The sequence below is a fragment of the Natator depressus genome, chromosome 7, assembly GCF_965152275.1.
Source record: "Natator depressus isolate rNatDep1 chromosome 7, rNatDep2.hap1, whole genome shotgun sequence".
In the NCBI taxonomy this organism is placed as follows: Eukaryota; Metazoa; Chordata; order Testudines; family Cheloniidae; genus Natator; species Natator depressus.
The window spans coordinates 41430393-41447136 of record NC_134240.1 but is presented as its reverse complement, the minus strand read 5'-3'; the positions used below and the strand labels follow the sequence as shown (position 1 = coordinate 41447136).

General features: G+C 38.9%; 1 protein-coding gene across 7 annotated transcripts in view; it reads right to left on the bottom strand.

Annotated features, from left to right (window-relative positions):
• PFKFB4 (6-phosphofructo-2-kinase/fructose-2,6-biphosphatase 4) overlaps positions 1–16744 on the bottom strand; it is a 91296-nt gene that overhangs the window by 21047 nt on the left and 53505 nt on the right. For 6 of the 7 annotated variants that reach the window (XM_074958225.1, XM_074958223.1, XM_074958227.1 and 3 more), the window contains exons 3-10: positions 13679–13775; positions 11163–11229; positions 9087–9161; positions 7890–7946; positions 7247–7368; positions 5346–5553; positions 3574–3720; positions 792–896 (exon numbers count right to left, since the gene is read on the bottom strand). In XM_074958225.1, coding sequence (XP_074814326.1) covers positions 792–896; positions 3574–3720; positions 5346–5553; positions 7247–7368; positions 7890–7946; positions 9087–9161; positions 11163–11229; positions 13679–13775 — 878 coding nt within the window. The remainder of the gene's footprint in view (positions 1–791; positions 897–3573; positions 3721–5345; positions 5554–7246; positions 7369–7889; positions 7947–9086; positions 9162–11162; positions 11230–13678; positions 13776–16744) is intronic. The other variant, XM_074958226.1, reaches the window with a different exon arrangement.

The following is a 16744-nucleotide window of genomic DNA, read 5'->3' as shown; positions in this document are numbered from 1 at the left end:
AGTAGATTAAAAACTTTTCAGTTCTGTGACTGTGTCATTACTAAATGGATTACTCACATCTAGAAGAAAACACTTTATCACAAATCTATTCTGGGCATGATGATCACTCAGACTATTGATGGAAGAGAGCATCAAAGCTTCATTTATGTACCAATGAAGTCCACTGCACTCTTCACAAATGTCAGAACAGGCGTTCTAATTGCTGCCATGAATCCTAATCTTTAGCATACAAAGACAGACCATACGACTATCCATTAATTGCCTCAGTTTAATTATATTAGTCTCCTTATAAAACTGCTAGCAGGTTCATTTTTGTTTCTGAAGTGCAAGACTTTTGCTAGATTACAAGGGAAGCCAATGTGTCTACAGATTTACACAATATTGAACCAAAAATGCATGTTTTATGTGACATTTACCACACACAAAGATGACAACTGTAAATAGCAGTCTTGACAGCATATACCTGCATCTCTAATAATAATAAAACCTGCTCAGTCACCTTGTGAAACAACCAGACTATCAATATAAAAATAATGGTAACATACAAAAATCCTTCCAGGCATATTTCCAAATATGGTATTTATTTTAAAACCAAAAAAAACCATAAATCTTCACAAAGGGTGTATTCAACTAAAAAGTTTTGGCTAAATAAGATCTACAAGCTCCTATAGTCCTTCCACTGGCAAGGAAAACAACGTATTACTCAATTTTCTTCAAGATACCTAGCATCTTAAGAAAACATGATGCTCTCTTAACTTAAAAAAAGAAAAAGAAAAAAACCAGCAGCATACCTCCCCCTTAGGGTATCTGTATCTGTATTTGTCTTGGTCTCTCAAGGCAAATTCAAGAGGATAGTTTTCCTGAATTTCTTCATATGTCATTTCTTCACAGACTCCCTAAGGGTAACAAAAACAAAAGGCATTCAATATGCAACCGATGAAGTGAGCTGTAGCTCACGAAAGCTTATGCTCAAATAAATTGGTTAGTCTCTAACGTGCCATTAGTACGCCTTTTCTTTTTACAATATGCATAAGTCTCATCAGGCCCATGGGCACAATAGTAGATCTTTATCTCCCATACCCACAGTGGCAGACTTGGAGCTTCTGTGTAATAATTTATTAATCCTGTAGGCGACCTAGTCATTGACATAGACTGTGTCAATTTCACAGTCATACTTGAGGTAGAAGAAAATTTATTATCCACATATATTGCTTTTATTCAATGCAGGATGTCCTCAAAATGACGACAGATAAGATAAGAACATCCCAGCACACACTTGACAGACAACGGGGAAAGCTACTAGTTTCAAAGATCCTACATGTGGTCTCCAAAGAAGCTTCAAAACTTGTAAGTATAAGCGCCTTACAACTGTAAACAAGTGATAAGTGCCAAATATTAACAATTTTTTTCTCTCTCCTAAGAACACGCCTGAAGTTTTGAACCTAGAATTATACCGAGTGTCCTTTTTATCAGCTAGGTGCAACACACAACTTGATGGCATTTCTCTGCTTGCCTACAATGCGATAACCTTTGACTGTTGCGTATGATCCACTGCAAAATTTCAGGGAACATTCTAGATATCAATGGGCAGAATGCGATTGATTTTGTGAAAAGTCAGAAAACCAGATGGGTGAAATGAGGGAACATGCAGAGCTACTAGCTTCAACCAAATCTGTAATTGTCTACATATCAAAGAACTGGTTGATAGCCATTAACACCTTTAACCTAACAATACTCTCCCTTCCCCATCTCAGCTCTGCTCATGGCCCCAATGGAGTTTTAAATGCAGACACTTAGTCGAAATGACTTATCTTCCAGAAAGGGGAAGGGGAGGAAGACTTAAGAATGGTGAGGAGGAAGAAGGGATTTGAGTGGGGTGGAAGAGAGGAAAGAACACCAGAGAGGGAGCTTGTGAGGGTGATGAAGGTGCACATGCTCAGGCTACAGAAGAAATGAAATGTGTGACTGTTACGGTGTGCTCACAAAACCCCGCTGGGTTCAGCCCCTAGCCCCGCTCCCCAATGAGTCAGGACCACTTCAAGCTGGTGCAACATCCATGCTCTTTAATCCTGTGTCACCACCACCAAGCTCCAGCTATTTACAGGTTATTTACAGGTTTGGCCTTGCACAGGCCTCAGTGGCAACAGAGTAGTAGGCTCCTGGCTCCTTCTGAGCCTACTCTCCCCTCCTGCTCTCTGCCCCCTCCCCTCCAATTCACTTCCCCCCTAGCTTTTAGCCCCTGCTAATGAGGCTGGCAGCTGTGGCCAGTTTACTGGCCAGTCGTAGCTAGTGGCCCAGCCACGGTGGATTTGATTTAAATCAAATTGATTTAAATCACTAGTCAGGAAGACTTGATTTAATCATGGATTTCTACATAAAAGTGCATTCTTGTTGGTTGTTATAACCTTAAGACATATTCTTCACAACTCAGAGATAGATGAGACCCAAACTGGGTCTCTTTTACGGCCTGCTGCCATTATAGGTTTTCCCTTCTGGTGAGAGAATGGTATGGTAGATCTCAAAATCAATGAAGGCTACACACTCAGAAAGACCTCAAGACTTCTGGAATATGCTGCTCAAACAGTTTCACTTTTGTTTCTACTGCCTGTCCCTCTCTTCTCACATTTATCTCCAGACTTCTTCTCTATTCCGCCCCCAACCATCTTCTTATTCATTGAACCTTTTGAAACTTTGCACTTTTAGAGAGAGGTAAGGGACTGATTCTATGTACACAAATTTGTAGAGGGACAATAGGGTTGAGGTCTGTTACTTCTTACCTCTATACATTATTTATTTATTTTAAAACATTTTTGCTATTAACAAGCATGCTATCTCTGGAGACACAAATCCACAGTTTGAGAACTGCAAAACTAAGCATCTCTGATGGTATCTTCTAGACTGAGCACTGAGTCCCATTGGGTAGATAGAAAGATTAACCTAAATAATCTATACAGAAGCCCCTGGAACCTCATAAAATTGTGTCCCTAATCCATGAACTATTGGAACTCATTTACAAAACTTTTCTTAATCATTACATGAATATATTGTCTCATACTATACAATTAGAATTTATAATCCCTATTCCATGATGAGATATCTTTGAGCTATAATATGTCCTAATTAAAACGATCTTTAGATAGGTGTTTTCCTCAAAAAGCATTTTATCAAAAAAATCCAATTTAAATTTAAAAAATCCAATTTTTTTTATTTTTTTAAAAAAATCATTGATTTTTATCCACCCTGGGCCCAGCACCAACCCATTTCCCCTGATTGGGGCTGAAGTGGCAGGAGCTGATTAGGGCTTCCCCTGCAGCGCCTTGCCATAGTGACACTTTAAGTTGCATATCGTTTAACCAAGACCAAGTCTAAATTCATTAGGGCACCATTTACTAAAACATGTAACACTGTTAATGAGGAAAGGCCATAAACCTTCTGATCTCCAGAACCATAATACTCATCACCTTCTAATCCACACAAGCCCTATTACTGCACAATAAAATGCTCACCATCCCCCATCCGAAACAGTACCACTTTCTTGAATAGTTACAAAAAAGGGAACCCAGGAGAACTTACTGCATCTATTTCATTCAAAACCTTCCACTGTTCATAAGGCACTCCCAAAGCCTCTGCAGTCTGAATTGTCCTTTTCATCTGACTGGTCCAAACTTTCAGATCCTTGATGTTTTGCTCATTAATGAACTGCGCCAAGCTCTTGGCAAACTGAAAAAGACATTAGAGATTGGATGAGGGATCAGTGCCAATATACTGTGGTCGAGTTGGAACCCAATCGGTTCTTGTCCCTCACTGCAAGTTCATTATGTTCCTTTAAAAAGGCTCTTTAGACTTTTCCTAAGAATATGACAGTTCCTGTTCAGCAACAAAAAGATAATACAAAGATGATGACAATCCTCTCTGGTCCCCCACTCCAGCCCCAAAACAACTTCCTCTTCCATCCTCACCTTACAAAGATTCACAGGTGCCCACCAACTAAGGAGCGCCACAAGTTTAAAAATCAAAACCCAACTTAAAATAAGGACTCCTGGAAAAGTGCTTTGAGCTCAAGGTTAAACACAAGTGTATCAGAGAAGAATTAAAAAGAGAAGTCATATATAAAGAGCTAACAGCAAACTACAACACAATTTGCCCACTCAAACCTCTTACCCACTTGCATGACATTACAGTCAAGGTAAAAGAAATATTTATGTTTGTTATAAGGAAAGAACAGAGGAAGAAAGGAAGCTGTAAGAGATGGTGTCATAAACATACAGCTAAGGGTAGCATAAAATCTCTCCTTTATCTGTAAAGGGTTAAGAAGCTCAGACAATCTGGTTGGCACCTGACCAAAAGGTCCAATAAGGGGAGAGGATACTTTCAAACCTGTGGTGGAAGGTTTTTGTTTTGGGCTTTTGTGTTCTCTCCGGAGACAGAGAGACCAAGCAAGTAATCCAGCTCCTACTGAATAATACATCTAAACTTACAGAAATAGTAAGTAATAGCAAGGAAATAAGTTAGAGTATCTTTTGTTTTAGCTTGTGAATTTTCCCTGTGATAAGAGGGAGGTTTATCCCTGGTTTTTGTAACTTTGAAGTTTTGCCTAGAGGGGAATCCTCTGTGTTTTAAATCTTATTACTCTGTAAAATTACCTTCCATCCTGATTTTACAGAGGTGCTTCTTTACTTTTTTTTCTTTATTATAAAGTTCTGTTTAAGAATCTGATTGGTTTTTAGTGTCCTAAAAACCCAAGGATCTGGTCTGTGCTCCTCTGGTTTACCTATTTGGTTGGTAGATTATTCTCAAGCCTCCCCAGGAAAGGGGGTGAAGGGACTTGGGGGGATATTTTGGGGAAACAGGAACTCCAAGTGGTCTTTTTCCTGAATCTTTGTCTAACTCACTTGGGGGTGGCAGCAGTATCCATCCAAGGACAAGGAAGGATTTGTGCCCTGGGGAAGTTTTTAACCTAAGCTGGCAGAAATAAGCTTAGGGGGTCTTTCACGCGGGTCCCCACATCTGTACCCCAGAATTCAGAGTGGGGAGGGAACCCTGACAGATGGTCAACAACATAAGAACACCCATATTGGGTCAGACTAATGGTCCATTTAACCCAGTATCCTGTCTCTGACAGTGGACAGTGCCAGATGCATTTAGAGGGAATGAATAGAACAGGGCAATTTCAAGTAATCCATCCTGTCATCCAATCCTAGCTTCTGGAATTTGGAGGCTTAGGGACATCTGGAGCACAGGGTGACAACAGCCATTGATGGACCAATCCTCCATGAACAACAATGTCAACACCACCCACACAAGGCAACCATTTGTTTGAAGACACTTAATAAAAATGATCTTACCTCTTTCCCCCTAAAGGACAGCCCAGTGTCTCCTCCTATCCTCCCTTTCAGATTCAGCTCACTTTCTCCATGTCGACAGAGGTAGATCGAGCGAGGAGTTACATGGATATTCATGAGGTAGTAGACGATCCGGCTTTGAATATGGTCCATTACTCTATTCACAAGGTAACTCCTTCCAACATCCATGATTTTAATATAGGAAAGATCCCTTTCATGGTAAACAAATGAGTCATAAATCATCATTTGGTTTCTTTTCTCCTTTAACTTATACCAAGGTCCACCAACAAACATCACCACTCAAAAACAAAAAGGCAACTGCCAAAGAGACCACAAATTGAATAAATGTTCAGATATATGAAAATATATAATATCAGTTCATAAGGGCTAATCTTCATTATAAATCCTCAGCCTTGATGCATGGCAGTGAAGTATTGTAAATGGAGATGCAATGAACTCATGCAAACAATTAATTTTACCCTCACACGGAAAGCTCTTCTCACTCTCATGTCACTCCATTCTGTACCACTTCACTTGTGCACTCCCCCCAGCTAGATCCTGCCTCAAACGCACAGCCCTTCATTGAAAGCAAGATTCAGGAGCAGTCTCAGGAGAAATTCTGACTTGCTCATGTAAGCCTGACACCATTCTGTGAATTGCAGCTGTTGCTCCCCACAGCTAATAGATGTCTGGTGGTACAGAAAGGGATTGGAGTCATGGTCACATCCACATGCCTCACTGACCCCTTCTAAGGTCACCAGAAGAGATAGTAAATCCAGCCACCCTGTGGATGTCTCCTTGGCCAACCCCACTCCCACCCAAGCTCTACCCACTCACATTGGGTAAGGTGCAATCTGGCTAATATTGTCTATTTGTTTTCCTCTCCACCCCCATTTCCACCAACTTATATAGCTGAGCTAACAATTTTGAGCAACATTCCACTTAGCGAAAAAGTGTGTCAAGACTGGTGAGCCTAAAATTAGCCTTGTTGTGTTTTGCACATTCAGTTGAGAAACCACATGATAAAAAAAAAATAAGACGACCTATTATTAAATGCAGTAAGGGACAACCATCATCACTTAATCTCTGAAAGCATTCACTGATGTTAATCATTACTGATCTGCACAGGCACAAATATCATGGCTCTTAAAGACATGATATGCACAGATAGATCTGACAGAAGCAGCTTGTCACTGCTCACGGTCAATTACACTAAAATGATTTTTCAGCATGGCAACAGCCTCAAAACAAACTGAGAAATGTACCCAGAGGATAAGTACAGCATAAAACCCTAGGAAAACAGACTGAGTGCTGGTGCTGGGATGTACCATGACAAAGGAAGAGTTATTCCCACAGTTTCCAGCCTCTACCTTAATCTCAAAGTGCACATCGTTTAAAACATTGACCAAATGATTCTGGAGGTCAAATTTTCTAAGGCTGAGGCATTCAAAGTTGCCACAGGGATTTAGGAGTCAATGTGACTTGTGCTCTTAAATCACTTAGGCCTTGTCTACCTAGAGGAAACGGACCAGCAAAGATATTCCAGAATAACAATTCCACTATAGCTATCCTGGAATAATATAGCTATTCAGGAATAATTCCCCCACGTGAACAATATTCTGAAATAAAAGTGACTTTATTCTGATTATAGCAAATTGTGAGTGGAGTAATTATTCTGGAATAAAGCACAGGGACAGCTATGGTGGAATAGTTATGCCAGTCAATTTCCCCATGTAGGCAAGCTGTTAGGGCCTTTGAAAATCTCTCTCTAAATTGCCAACAGATTGAGATAGTAAAAAAAAAAATGGTGACATATTTCCATGACAATGAGATTGAGTACACATTCTCTAATGTAATGTCATGAAATAAAGTGGCTGTGACCACAGTATTATTCTGCCACTTACTTGTCCAGAGTTTCATCTAGCATCTCATATGTGTTCTTGTAGCACTCTATTCTTTTCATGAAGTCTTCTGTAGCTTCATCATTACTACAATCAACATAATCAGGACTGCCAAGTTTCACTTGCTATTTAAAGATAAAAGAGCACATGCATTTTCTTTCCCATTTTCAGAAAAGTTTAAAGAAATTTTAACCAAATTTAAATTTCTGGAAATTAAAAATGTGTGTAGCAATGGATGGCTGTTTTAAATCAAAACTAAATTCCGTACTAACTACATAAATGGGTGGGAAAACAAACCAAAAGGAAAAGGAGCTGATGTTTCTTTTCTTTTAGGAGTCCTGCTAAAATAAGCCACTCAAAGCACAGCCTGTTTAAAGGTAGATTAAAGAAAAAACAGAACCCATGTGAAGGGTGACCCAACCGCCAAATCATTTTTCCTCTTAAAATGAAATGAAAGGGCACAGTTTTATATTACTGCCATGAAAGGACATTCTTGTTCTGTACTTCAGCAAGACCATTGTGAAAGAGGGAAAATGAGACTAAATGAAAGGTAACATTAAAAGAAGTCATCATCATATGGCTGATTTTAGACAAGCTACAATGTCTCCCACTTCAAGCAATTTAAGAAAACCTTTCTATAACTCACCACAATGTTTGCAGCAATGACCTCTGGATCTACGCATACTGATTCAACAAAGAAGGTCTTTAATCCAAACAGGAAATCACATGTAAGGAAGGAGGAAAGAAAGGAGAGACATTAGAACTGCTCCAGTAATTTGACAACACAAACACACAGTTTCCACCAGTTCATCTATCGAGTCTTGCTAATTATGCTATGCTTCAAACATTCCTATGTAGATTTAGGATTGGTCATACAGGATACTCAATGCCCCATTAAAAGTTGAGGGCGCTCTCCACTTTGCGGCATGAGGCTCTCTATTTTTCCCAAGCACTTTCAGTAACAGAGAGCTTCCGTGGCAAGAAAATTCAGATTGGCAAAGAAGCAGAAATGGAGGGTGGAAGGAAGTGAATTCAGCATTCCTAAAGGTAATTGATACCTTTGAAACAAAAGCATTTTGGTGTTAAAAGGCTCTCTAATTAATAGAGCAGCTCTTACATATGAGATGTACATAACATGCTTTTCCAAAGATCTACAAAGAAGCTAAATCAGGAAAAAAAAACAAAGACTACTAGGAAAATGCTGAATGCCAAAAAATCCTATGCCTAAATAACACAGTCTGCTAAATATAAACTTATCTGTATAAAACTGTAAACAAAAAAGAAACCCTCTCTCCATTTATCAAGGATTACTTGTGGCACCTTAGAGACTAACAAATTATTTGAGCATAAGCTTTCGTGAGCTACAGCTCACTTTGCTGTAGCTCACAAAAGCTTATGCTCAAATAAATTTGTTAGTCTCTAAGGTGCCACAAGTAATCCTTTTTCCAAATACAGACTAACACGGCTGCTACTCTGAAACCTCTCCATTTATCAAAGTTACTAAAGTAAGGCAGTGATAGGACCTTGTTCAGAACAGAATCAGAACTGGGCTAATGACAACCATGTTTGAAACAGTTATAGCTAACATTTATCTGTTATAGGGAGCCATAACATAAAACTGATTAATTTCACCAGGATGCAAACAGCATTCGGGTGGGGGGGGGGACACGACACCTTTCTAAACTTGTCAGAAAAAATGTGCTAGATTTCTGCTGGCCAACATCATTTAAAAACTTAGTTGATGTTAGCACAATTCTGATCAGAATGTCGCTAGAGCATAAGACAAAATCATGCATCCACATTAGTCAGATTCATATCCCAAGCATCTTAGTTATTGACTCACCTTATAGCCATTCTCCTCACCAAATCTGAAGATTGTTTCTCTGCGTTCTCGTGTTGTGTTTGTAGCATCAAAAACCTAAGACAAATGACAGAGAAAACTATCATAGTAGAGCTGAAATATTGCCACATCTTCACAACAGCACTAAACGATCAATAAAAATTTCCAAGTCCTTCAACTTAAAAAAACAAACAAACAAAAAAACCCGCATAAACAGGAATAAGTCACTCCCAGGAACAATGTCAAAAACTTTGCTGGCACTAGATTATGGTCATAAGAATTCTGAACAAATAAGATAGCACCTGGGTTGAGAACCCACTTTTCTGAAGCATCTCTACCTGTCCTAGTAGTGAAAATATCAAGTTACATTTCTAAAGTGGTCTCCACTTTCAAAAAGTAAATGCCACAGAGAGAGAGAGGACACAATCTAGTTCAATACTGCTGATGATTAAAGCTGGAATTTTTCAAAGGTGCCTAATTTAACACACCACGCCATTAGAAAATAAAAAGCCTCACAATATTATTCACTTCAATAACAAACATGATGAGCATGATCTCATGGGATCCTGTTCTGCTCTCCTGTACTTATGCCATGTACCTCCCATACATTTTAATAGCTGCATATACTCCTACTCGTTTCAACTGTATAAAAGAGGTAAACTTATTGGATTTCCCTGTAGAAGTTTTCCAGCTGTCAAAAGCTTTCAGAAACTAGATAAGATGGGAAAAACTCCATAATAGAATGTGATTATCCATATAAAAACTGAAAAGCAAATCTGATGTAAAGAGAGGTTTTGACTATAATAAATGGCAAGAATTATAGTCCATTTCTGACTTTAGAAATCATATTAATAATTTTCCTATTCATAAGCAGAATGTACAAGGTGAACATTATTGAGAAATAACTGCACACCTTGGGTATATCGCAAAACAGGTGACTAAATGCAAAGTATCTTCAGCCACATAAATTCTATTATGCAAACTTTCATGTTTGTGGAGACTTCTATGAAATGGGTTGCATTTTACAATTTATTTTGATTTTTATAATTAAGCATAAAAAGTAAAAAAGGTCCTTTAAATAGCATGTCCTTATTTTTCAACACTCCAAATCATGGCTTAAACTTACAAAAAAATGCTAGTTTGACTAACTCACTGAACACTGAGTGACAGCTCCACATGTCAACAGTCTCAAAAACAGAGTTCAAATTATGCAGAAAACTTAACGCCCCAGAGGAAACAGAATTAAAATGTCATTTCAATTAACAGCCAATGTTTTGAATCCTTTGCATATCACTGGCTTTAGATTAGCAGAGATTCTAACAGACCATTTTTACACTGAAGATTCAAATCTCAAAAACAAAGCCAATAAGTTATAACTTAGTAGAAAGTAAAAGTGTGTGTGCATGTGCATTCCAAAGTAGTTTCCCATTAACAGTTATATTAATTGTGTTCCAACAGGAGTTTGTGCCGTCACTGACCAAAACTGCCAGCAAAATTAAAAACACTGATGTACAAGACTGGTGGCATTACCTCTAATTGACAACCTATTGAATGTGGCCTACTGGGTTTTATTTTCACAAGGAAAGAAAATGTTCAGCAGGTTAAATGTAATTTTGTTCTACTTCTTCTCAGAGGCATTTTTAGAGTGGCAATAACACTAGTATTAAGGCACTTTTTAAAGGAAAATTTTTAAAACATTTTTACCTTTGATTTAAACACTGGAGTAGGATACCAAATGGTTCCGGATGCATCTACATGATGATTAAACAGGATATCTTACCATATAAAAGCATAGGCACTTTCTTCAGCACTAGCACAGCTTGGTAGCATTAGACATCACCCACACATTTCTAAGGGAGGCTGTTTTAGGATTTAATTATGAAAATATCATGTTTTCCTTTCACAAAACGACCAATGCAGCAGCAACATAAATCCAGTTTCCATTTACAAAGAAAATGTAAGACACATAATGAAATGATTCTGGACTGAATCAGATTATGTATAATCCAGTACAGGTTGGTGATTTTTGCAGAGACCACACTCCAAGAATTTGCCTTCAAAAAAAGACAGAAAACTTACAGCCACATGCCCGTTTTCTTCACTGAGGTACTGCTGGACATCATTCAGTGCTGCTAAGGCACACTGTCTTAAAGGAAAAAAGATACATGCTAGTTTAACTAATTTAATTATCCATAATTATGCTTAGCATTACACAACTCTTTGCTTTCAAAGTGCTGAAGAAACATTAGTCAGTCATCAATATATTTGATATATACTATCTCCACATTACAGGTGGGGAAATGGGCAGAGAGGTGAGCTGACTCGCCCAAGGCCATAGATCACAGGCACGCAACTTTGGACAAAAATGAAAGCAGACCTCCTCTAACAATCTAACGTTGCACAGATCAGCGCATAACATACAGAATTTTCTACTGCCCAGTCTACAACCCTGGATGAATGTTCACAGCTTCATAAAATAATACTACAATATCACCACTTAAGCTGAAATATTCCCTGCCCCTCCACCCGCGAACACTTATCCATGGGCAGTTGACTCTTAATATGGTTTTCTAGTAGATATGGTTGCTCGGTGTTTTGAGTTGTGGCCTCATTGTCTTAGGTTAAAATGAATAATTGTTGCAGCTATTTTGTCTCAAGATATTTCTCAGTAGTCTACTTGCTTTGGACTTCTATGCTGAGTTTCTTATGTTTTTTCTCTTGTTTTTAAGCATACTCGACTCATTTTGTCTTAAATTTAGTGTGTATTTGTTTTAATGTAAATTAACACAACCACAGCCACTAGTCTGAAACTGAATCATAAATGGGACAATACAATATTTAGAGCTGGTTCGAAGAACATAGAAAACCCTGCAATTTTGATTTAAAATGGCTAACATTCAGATCAATTTCCTTCCACTCAGTTATTTGACCAGATCTAGTAATAATCTAAAGTGAAATAAGATTTTCAATACCTAAATAATACTATGGATAATGTCTGTTTACTCTTTGTGAAATGGACAATTTATCTGCCAGGAAATGGTATTTCACATGAACCATCAGATAGCAACAATTTTTGCTAACAACCAACCTAAATGACATATGGTAGCTGCCAAACAGGCTGGATTTGGCTCAATATCCTACAATGGGTTTTACTGGCATTGCTATTCTATTTTAGGTTCTGGAGTGAAATGTCTTGTTTTCCAAGTGTAACTGATATTCTATGCTCTTGATAAAAACTTTGTCATAAAAGAAAAAAATGAATGCTTTTTAATTTCAACAACTTTTACATTGCAAACATTTCTATACCAACAGCTACTTGTTAATAGAGTTTGGAAGTTAAGACGCATCAATCAAGCCTTCGATAACTAAATACATCTCCCAGTTCCCTTCACAGCAAACGGGTCTGATTTGATCACGTGGCTTACCAATTACTGTAATTCCAGCCATTTAGTCTAATAAGCGTCATGGAGGCACATTAAGCTGAATTTTAGCTATAAGTAAAAGATAGAGACGTAGGAGGCCAATGAAACACATCATCTATCTCGTGTCACAACCACACAGCAGGTTCTTCTGCGAATTGCCCTGTTCCTGGTATTAGTGATATTGCTTGTTGCAAGGGAAATACAGAATACTGAACGGAAGGACTCAGTGATGGCGGGAAAAAAACACAAATTTCAAAATATTTGGTTTTGCATCACAATTCAGAGAGGATTTGGCTCCCTCTTGTCCTGCTGCACATCTGCCTCCCTTATCTCTGCTTCTGTGATAGAGAAACTCTCTCCCCACTCCATACCAGTGGTTCTCTCACCACGACCAACAGACTTCCCTCCTCACAGTTTGGAGGAGTTCCATTTGCTTTCTTTACCCACAGTATTTACCACTGGTGCTTCACTCCCTCCGGCCTCTGCCTAATTCCCAGGCATAGCAAACTGAAAGCTAATCAGTGCAATTCACCAGTAGACTTGACTGCATACGGAGTACGAAGCAGTTCTCCCGCTGTCAGATGAAGACTGTCAGTTCCAGCTCCCCTGAAGCACTGATTGGAATATATTCAAATACACTTTAGAATTTCTATTCTAATTTAATATGACCACCAAAGGGAAAAGATAGGTATGCATCCTTTTTGGCAGTGGGAAAAAGGGGACAAAGGGAGTCTACTTATTTATCGCCTTAGAAATACTAGGAATGTCAAGTCTCATTTACTCTGTTTTTATTGATGATCTATAAAAACAGAGTAGATGAGACTTGACATTCCTAGTATTTCTAAGGTGATAAATAAGTAGACTCTCTTTGTCCCCTGTAAAATGGAATGATGGCATTCACAGCCTGTTGAAGGGCCAGAGGTGACGAATCTTAAATAAATCCAACTGTTTAAGGTATTTGACTTAAAGGTTAACCAAAATTTTAAACAGTCCAAACAAAAGACACTGCTCCTGCTTCTCTAAGGTTTCATTTCTTTGGTATCTGATATCATAGTTCTACAGAGGTTTCCAGGGCATACAAAATCAGAATTTTCAGCAGTTCCCTATAGTAAATTATAACATATCATTAGAATTAAACTGGCATTGTGTAAAGCCAAAAATATTCCAACTTACTTTCTGATTTTCAAGCCCTCTTCATTGTCTGGCAAGAAGAACTCAAAGGATTTGTATGTTTTTACCAAATCTCGACGGTACTGACCAACATTAAATTCTGTGGAGAAGAGTCACTATTAGTTGGGATTGATAATCCTGCAAGTAATTAGCATTAAAAAAAATCAAATTTAATGACAGTTCTGAAACAAATTCACCTCCAGGAACAGATCAGTCTAGTCTGTACCTGGACAACAAAACTAGTTATACTTCTCATTTCAGTAAAGAAAAGCCTTGTGGTTACTAGAACAGGACCAAATGTGAGAAAATGTGGGTTCTATTCAAAGGACAATTGTCTTGTGTCTGGACAAAGGTCTTTGCCAACAGGAGTGTCACAGCACAGGTGATCAAAGCAAGGCAGCAGTAACTTAGCAAACAAGGCAAATAGAATTGTACCATAATTAAGTTTATAAAATAGGGCTCTGGGTACAGCAACTCATGTTTAACTTCTTTTGTGTTTATAGGTTTTCTTTGCTGTACCTTGAGCATTTGTTTAAACTAATCTGGATTGAACATTCTGTTTGAGGAACTATTGTTACTTGCCAGTCTTCATTTCCAGAAGGAGGTAAAGAAATAGGGGAAATTAACTACTGAGCTGTTGTTCAGACTCTCCTGCAACAGCACTGAAAACGGTCACAGACTAGGAAATTAATAGTTGTTTAATCCTGGACAAAACATACCGCTGAACATTAGCGGTCATGACAATAAATTAGCTAGTACAGCCGATGAAAACTTTAGTAACCAACTGAATGGCATCTATGTCCTGAGTGGCATCAGGACAATTTCCCCACAAACAAGACATGGTTTAAGAACCCAAGAGAAGAATATGCAGAAGAGGGAAAGGAACTTTGAGAATGATTATTTTTTAAGAAACAGACCTTTTCTTCATGTCAAAGCCCTTTAAAATTAAGGACTACTGAAAAGTACAGTTTGCAAAATTAGCCATACATGAAATTCTTTCTAAAAGAAAAAAGATTCTATATTGCTTCTCCCTAGGGCACCCTTTTCCTTATTAGTATCTATTCAATACAGAAATCTCACTGAAGAAACCCAATTTAATTTAGCATCTTGTGGTCCAAATGTGGTACATAGTTTGGGATTATCCAAAGGAGCCTAAGGAAGCAGAATACCCAAATCTCACTGAAATTCAATTGAATTTGAGCACTTAGCTCCCTTAGGCTACTTGGATTTGATTTGATCAGAAAGGATAAAAGCAAGTGTCTAATTATTTTTTAAATAATTCTCATTGTGGGAGCCTCAGGCTAATTGACTCAATGTTCTTAGACCCTTTATTTCATTCAGCATGAGCTACGTGAGAAGATACCACTCATCTGACCTCTGGATTTTTGATAATCTAATAATTTTAATACCCACATTAAAGGCTATAAAATCTTACTATACTGAGTACATTCTGTTATTTTTAAATGACATTAAGAAACCTCAGAGTGAAAGAGAGTACAAGACCAGACATTTATTACACAAAGATCATCCATCAAGTTAGCCTACGACAACAGAGTGATAGACAACGCATGAGCTATCTACTCGATCAGAGGAAAGGTATTTTAAACTGATTCAGCTCTGAAGAAATTGCGTTCGTGATGACAGAACAACAAGTTGTTCACTCTGAAGCTAAAGATTAAATGCAAGATATATTTTCCAACAGCAGCAAGGAGGACTAGACTACAGGTCATATGACTATAAATCCCCAGCAGCCATTATCAGGACAACCCTCACTGACGGTCTAGGCAGGAATTAGAAATAGCAATTGAACCTTACCAGGTGCAAGGTTTGTAATGGAGATGATACGGAGGGATTCCCTTCCTGAATATCCAGTTCATTTTAAAATTTTAATTTTTAAAAACACAAACATTTAAATTTACAGACCTGTTACTTAAGATAGTCTGTGGAACTTTTACCACAGTTCAAGCCAATCATCCCTGTCTACTGCAACTGATAAGCCAACCTCCCCTTTTCCCCCCGCAGTGCCTCCTGCCCACCAGCAGCCCTGCCAATCAACTCCTCTCCCTCCCTCCCAGGGCCTCCTGCACACCACAGAACAGCTCCGTGGCATGCAAGAGGCGCTGGGAGGGAGAGGGAGGAGCAGGGATTGGGACCGGAAGAGGCAGGTTGGGAAGAGGAGGGGCAGGGTGTGGCATTGGGGGAAGAGGTGGAGCAGGGGCGGGGATGGGGCAGGGACTTGCGGAAGGGGTGGAGTGGGGGCGGAGCCTGGGGCTGAGCTAGGGTTGAACACCCCCCGGGACAACTGGAAGCCAGCGCCTGTGGATGAGACCCACAGTCTACTCCCCCAGTCTTGGACATGGACAGTGTCTTATGTATTGTCCAACATAGGATTTTTGCTTCTCAAAGTTGAGCATGTAGTATTTACCTCTTTGAGCTCAATAACCATCCCCGATACGCACGATAAGGCAGCAGAGGAATCCTGGCTACTATAATAGCTTGCTGAATTTAAAAGCATATTACACTTAGATACTTTATTTTAAATAAAAAGTTTTGTTTTAAAAAGTCACTGTAATGGTTAAATTTGCCCCATCATTTGAATAGGAGATGTCACCAGCTGGCACTGCTACACAGCCTTCTAAGTTATTTTTCTTAATGTGCAAGAAAGTTTTGACTCCTGGAAGTCAAGTTGTGACTGTGTGGGGATGTTAATTTTGGTTAGAAGCAGCTTCCAGGGGCGATGGGGGGGGACGGACTGCGTGAGCAGCAGGAGAGTTTTCTCTCTGCCTTGGGCTCTGATTAGGAACATTTCTTGACATAGAGCTCCTCCCTGAGAACTAGACAGCTGTGATGGCCTGAGTTTCCTGTAGGAAGGCAATGGCCTGCATGACTGTCTCATTTCATGACTGAAGCAGGTGTATAAAAAAAGCAGGTTACACTTTAAAAGTGTATACTTTAAAAGGTATCCTGAATCTGAATCAGTGATTTCTCCTTCACTAGAAAACAAACTGCAAGGCCCTGGATTTTTGCTACCACTCATCAGAGAGGACACTGGTGTCAGAACTGACAACA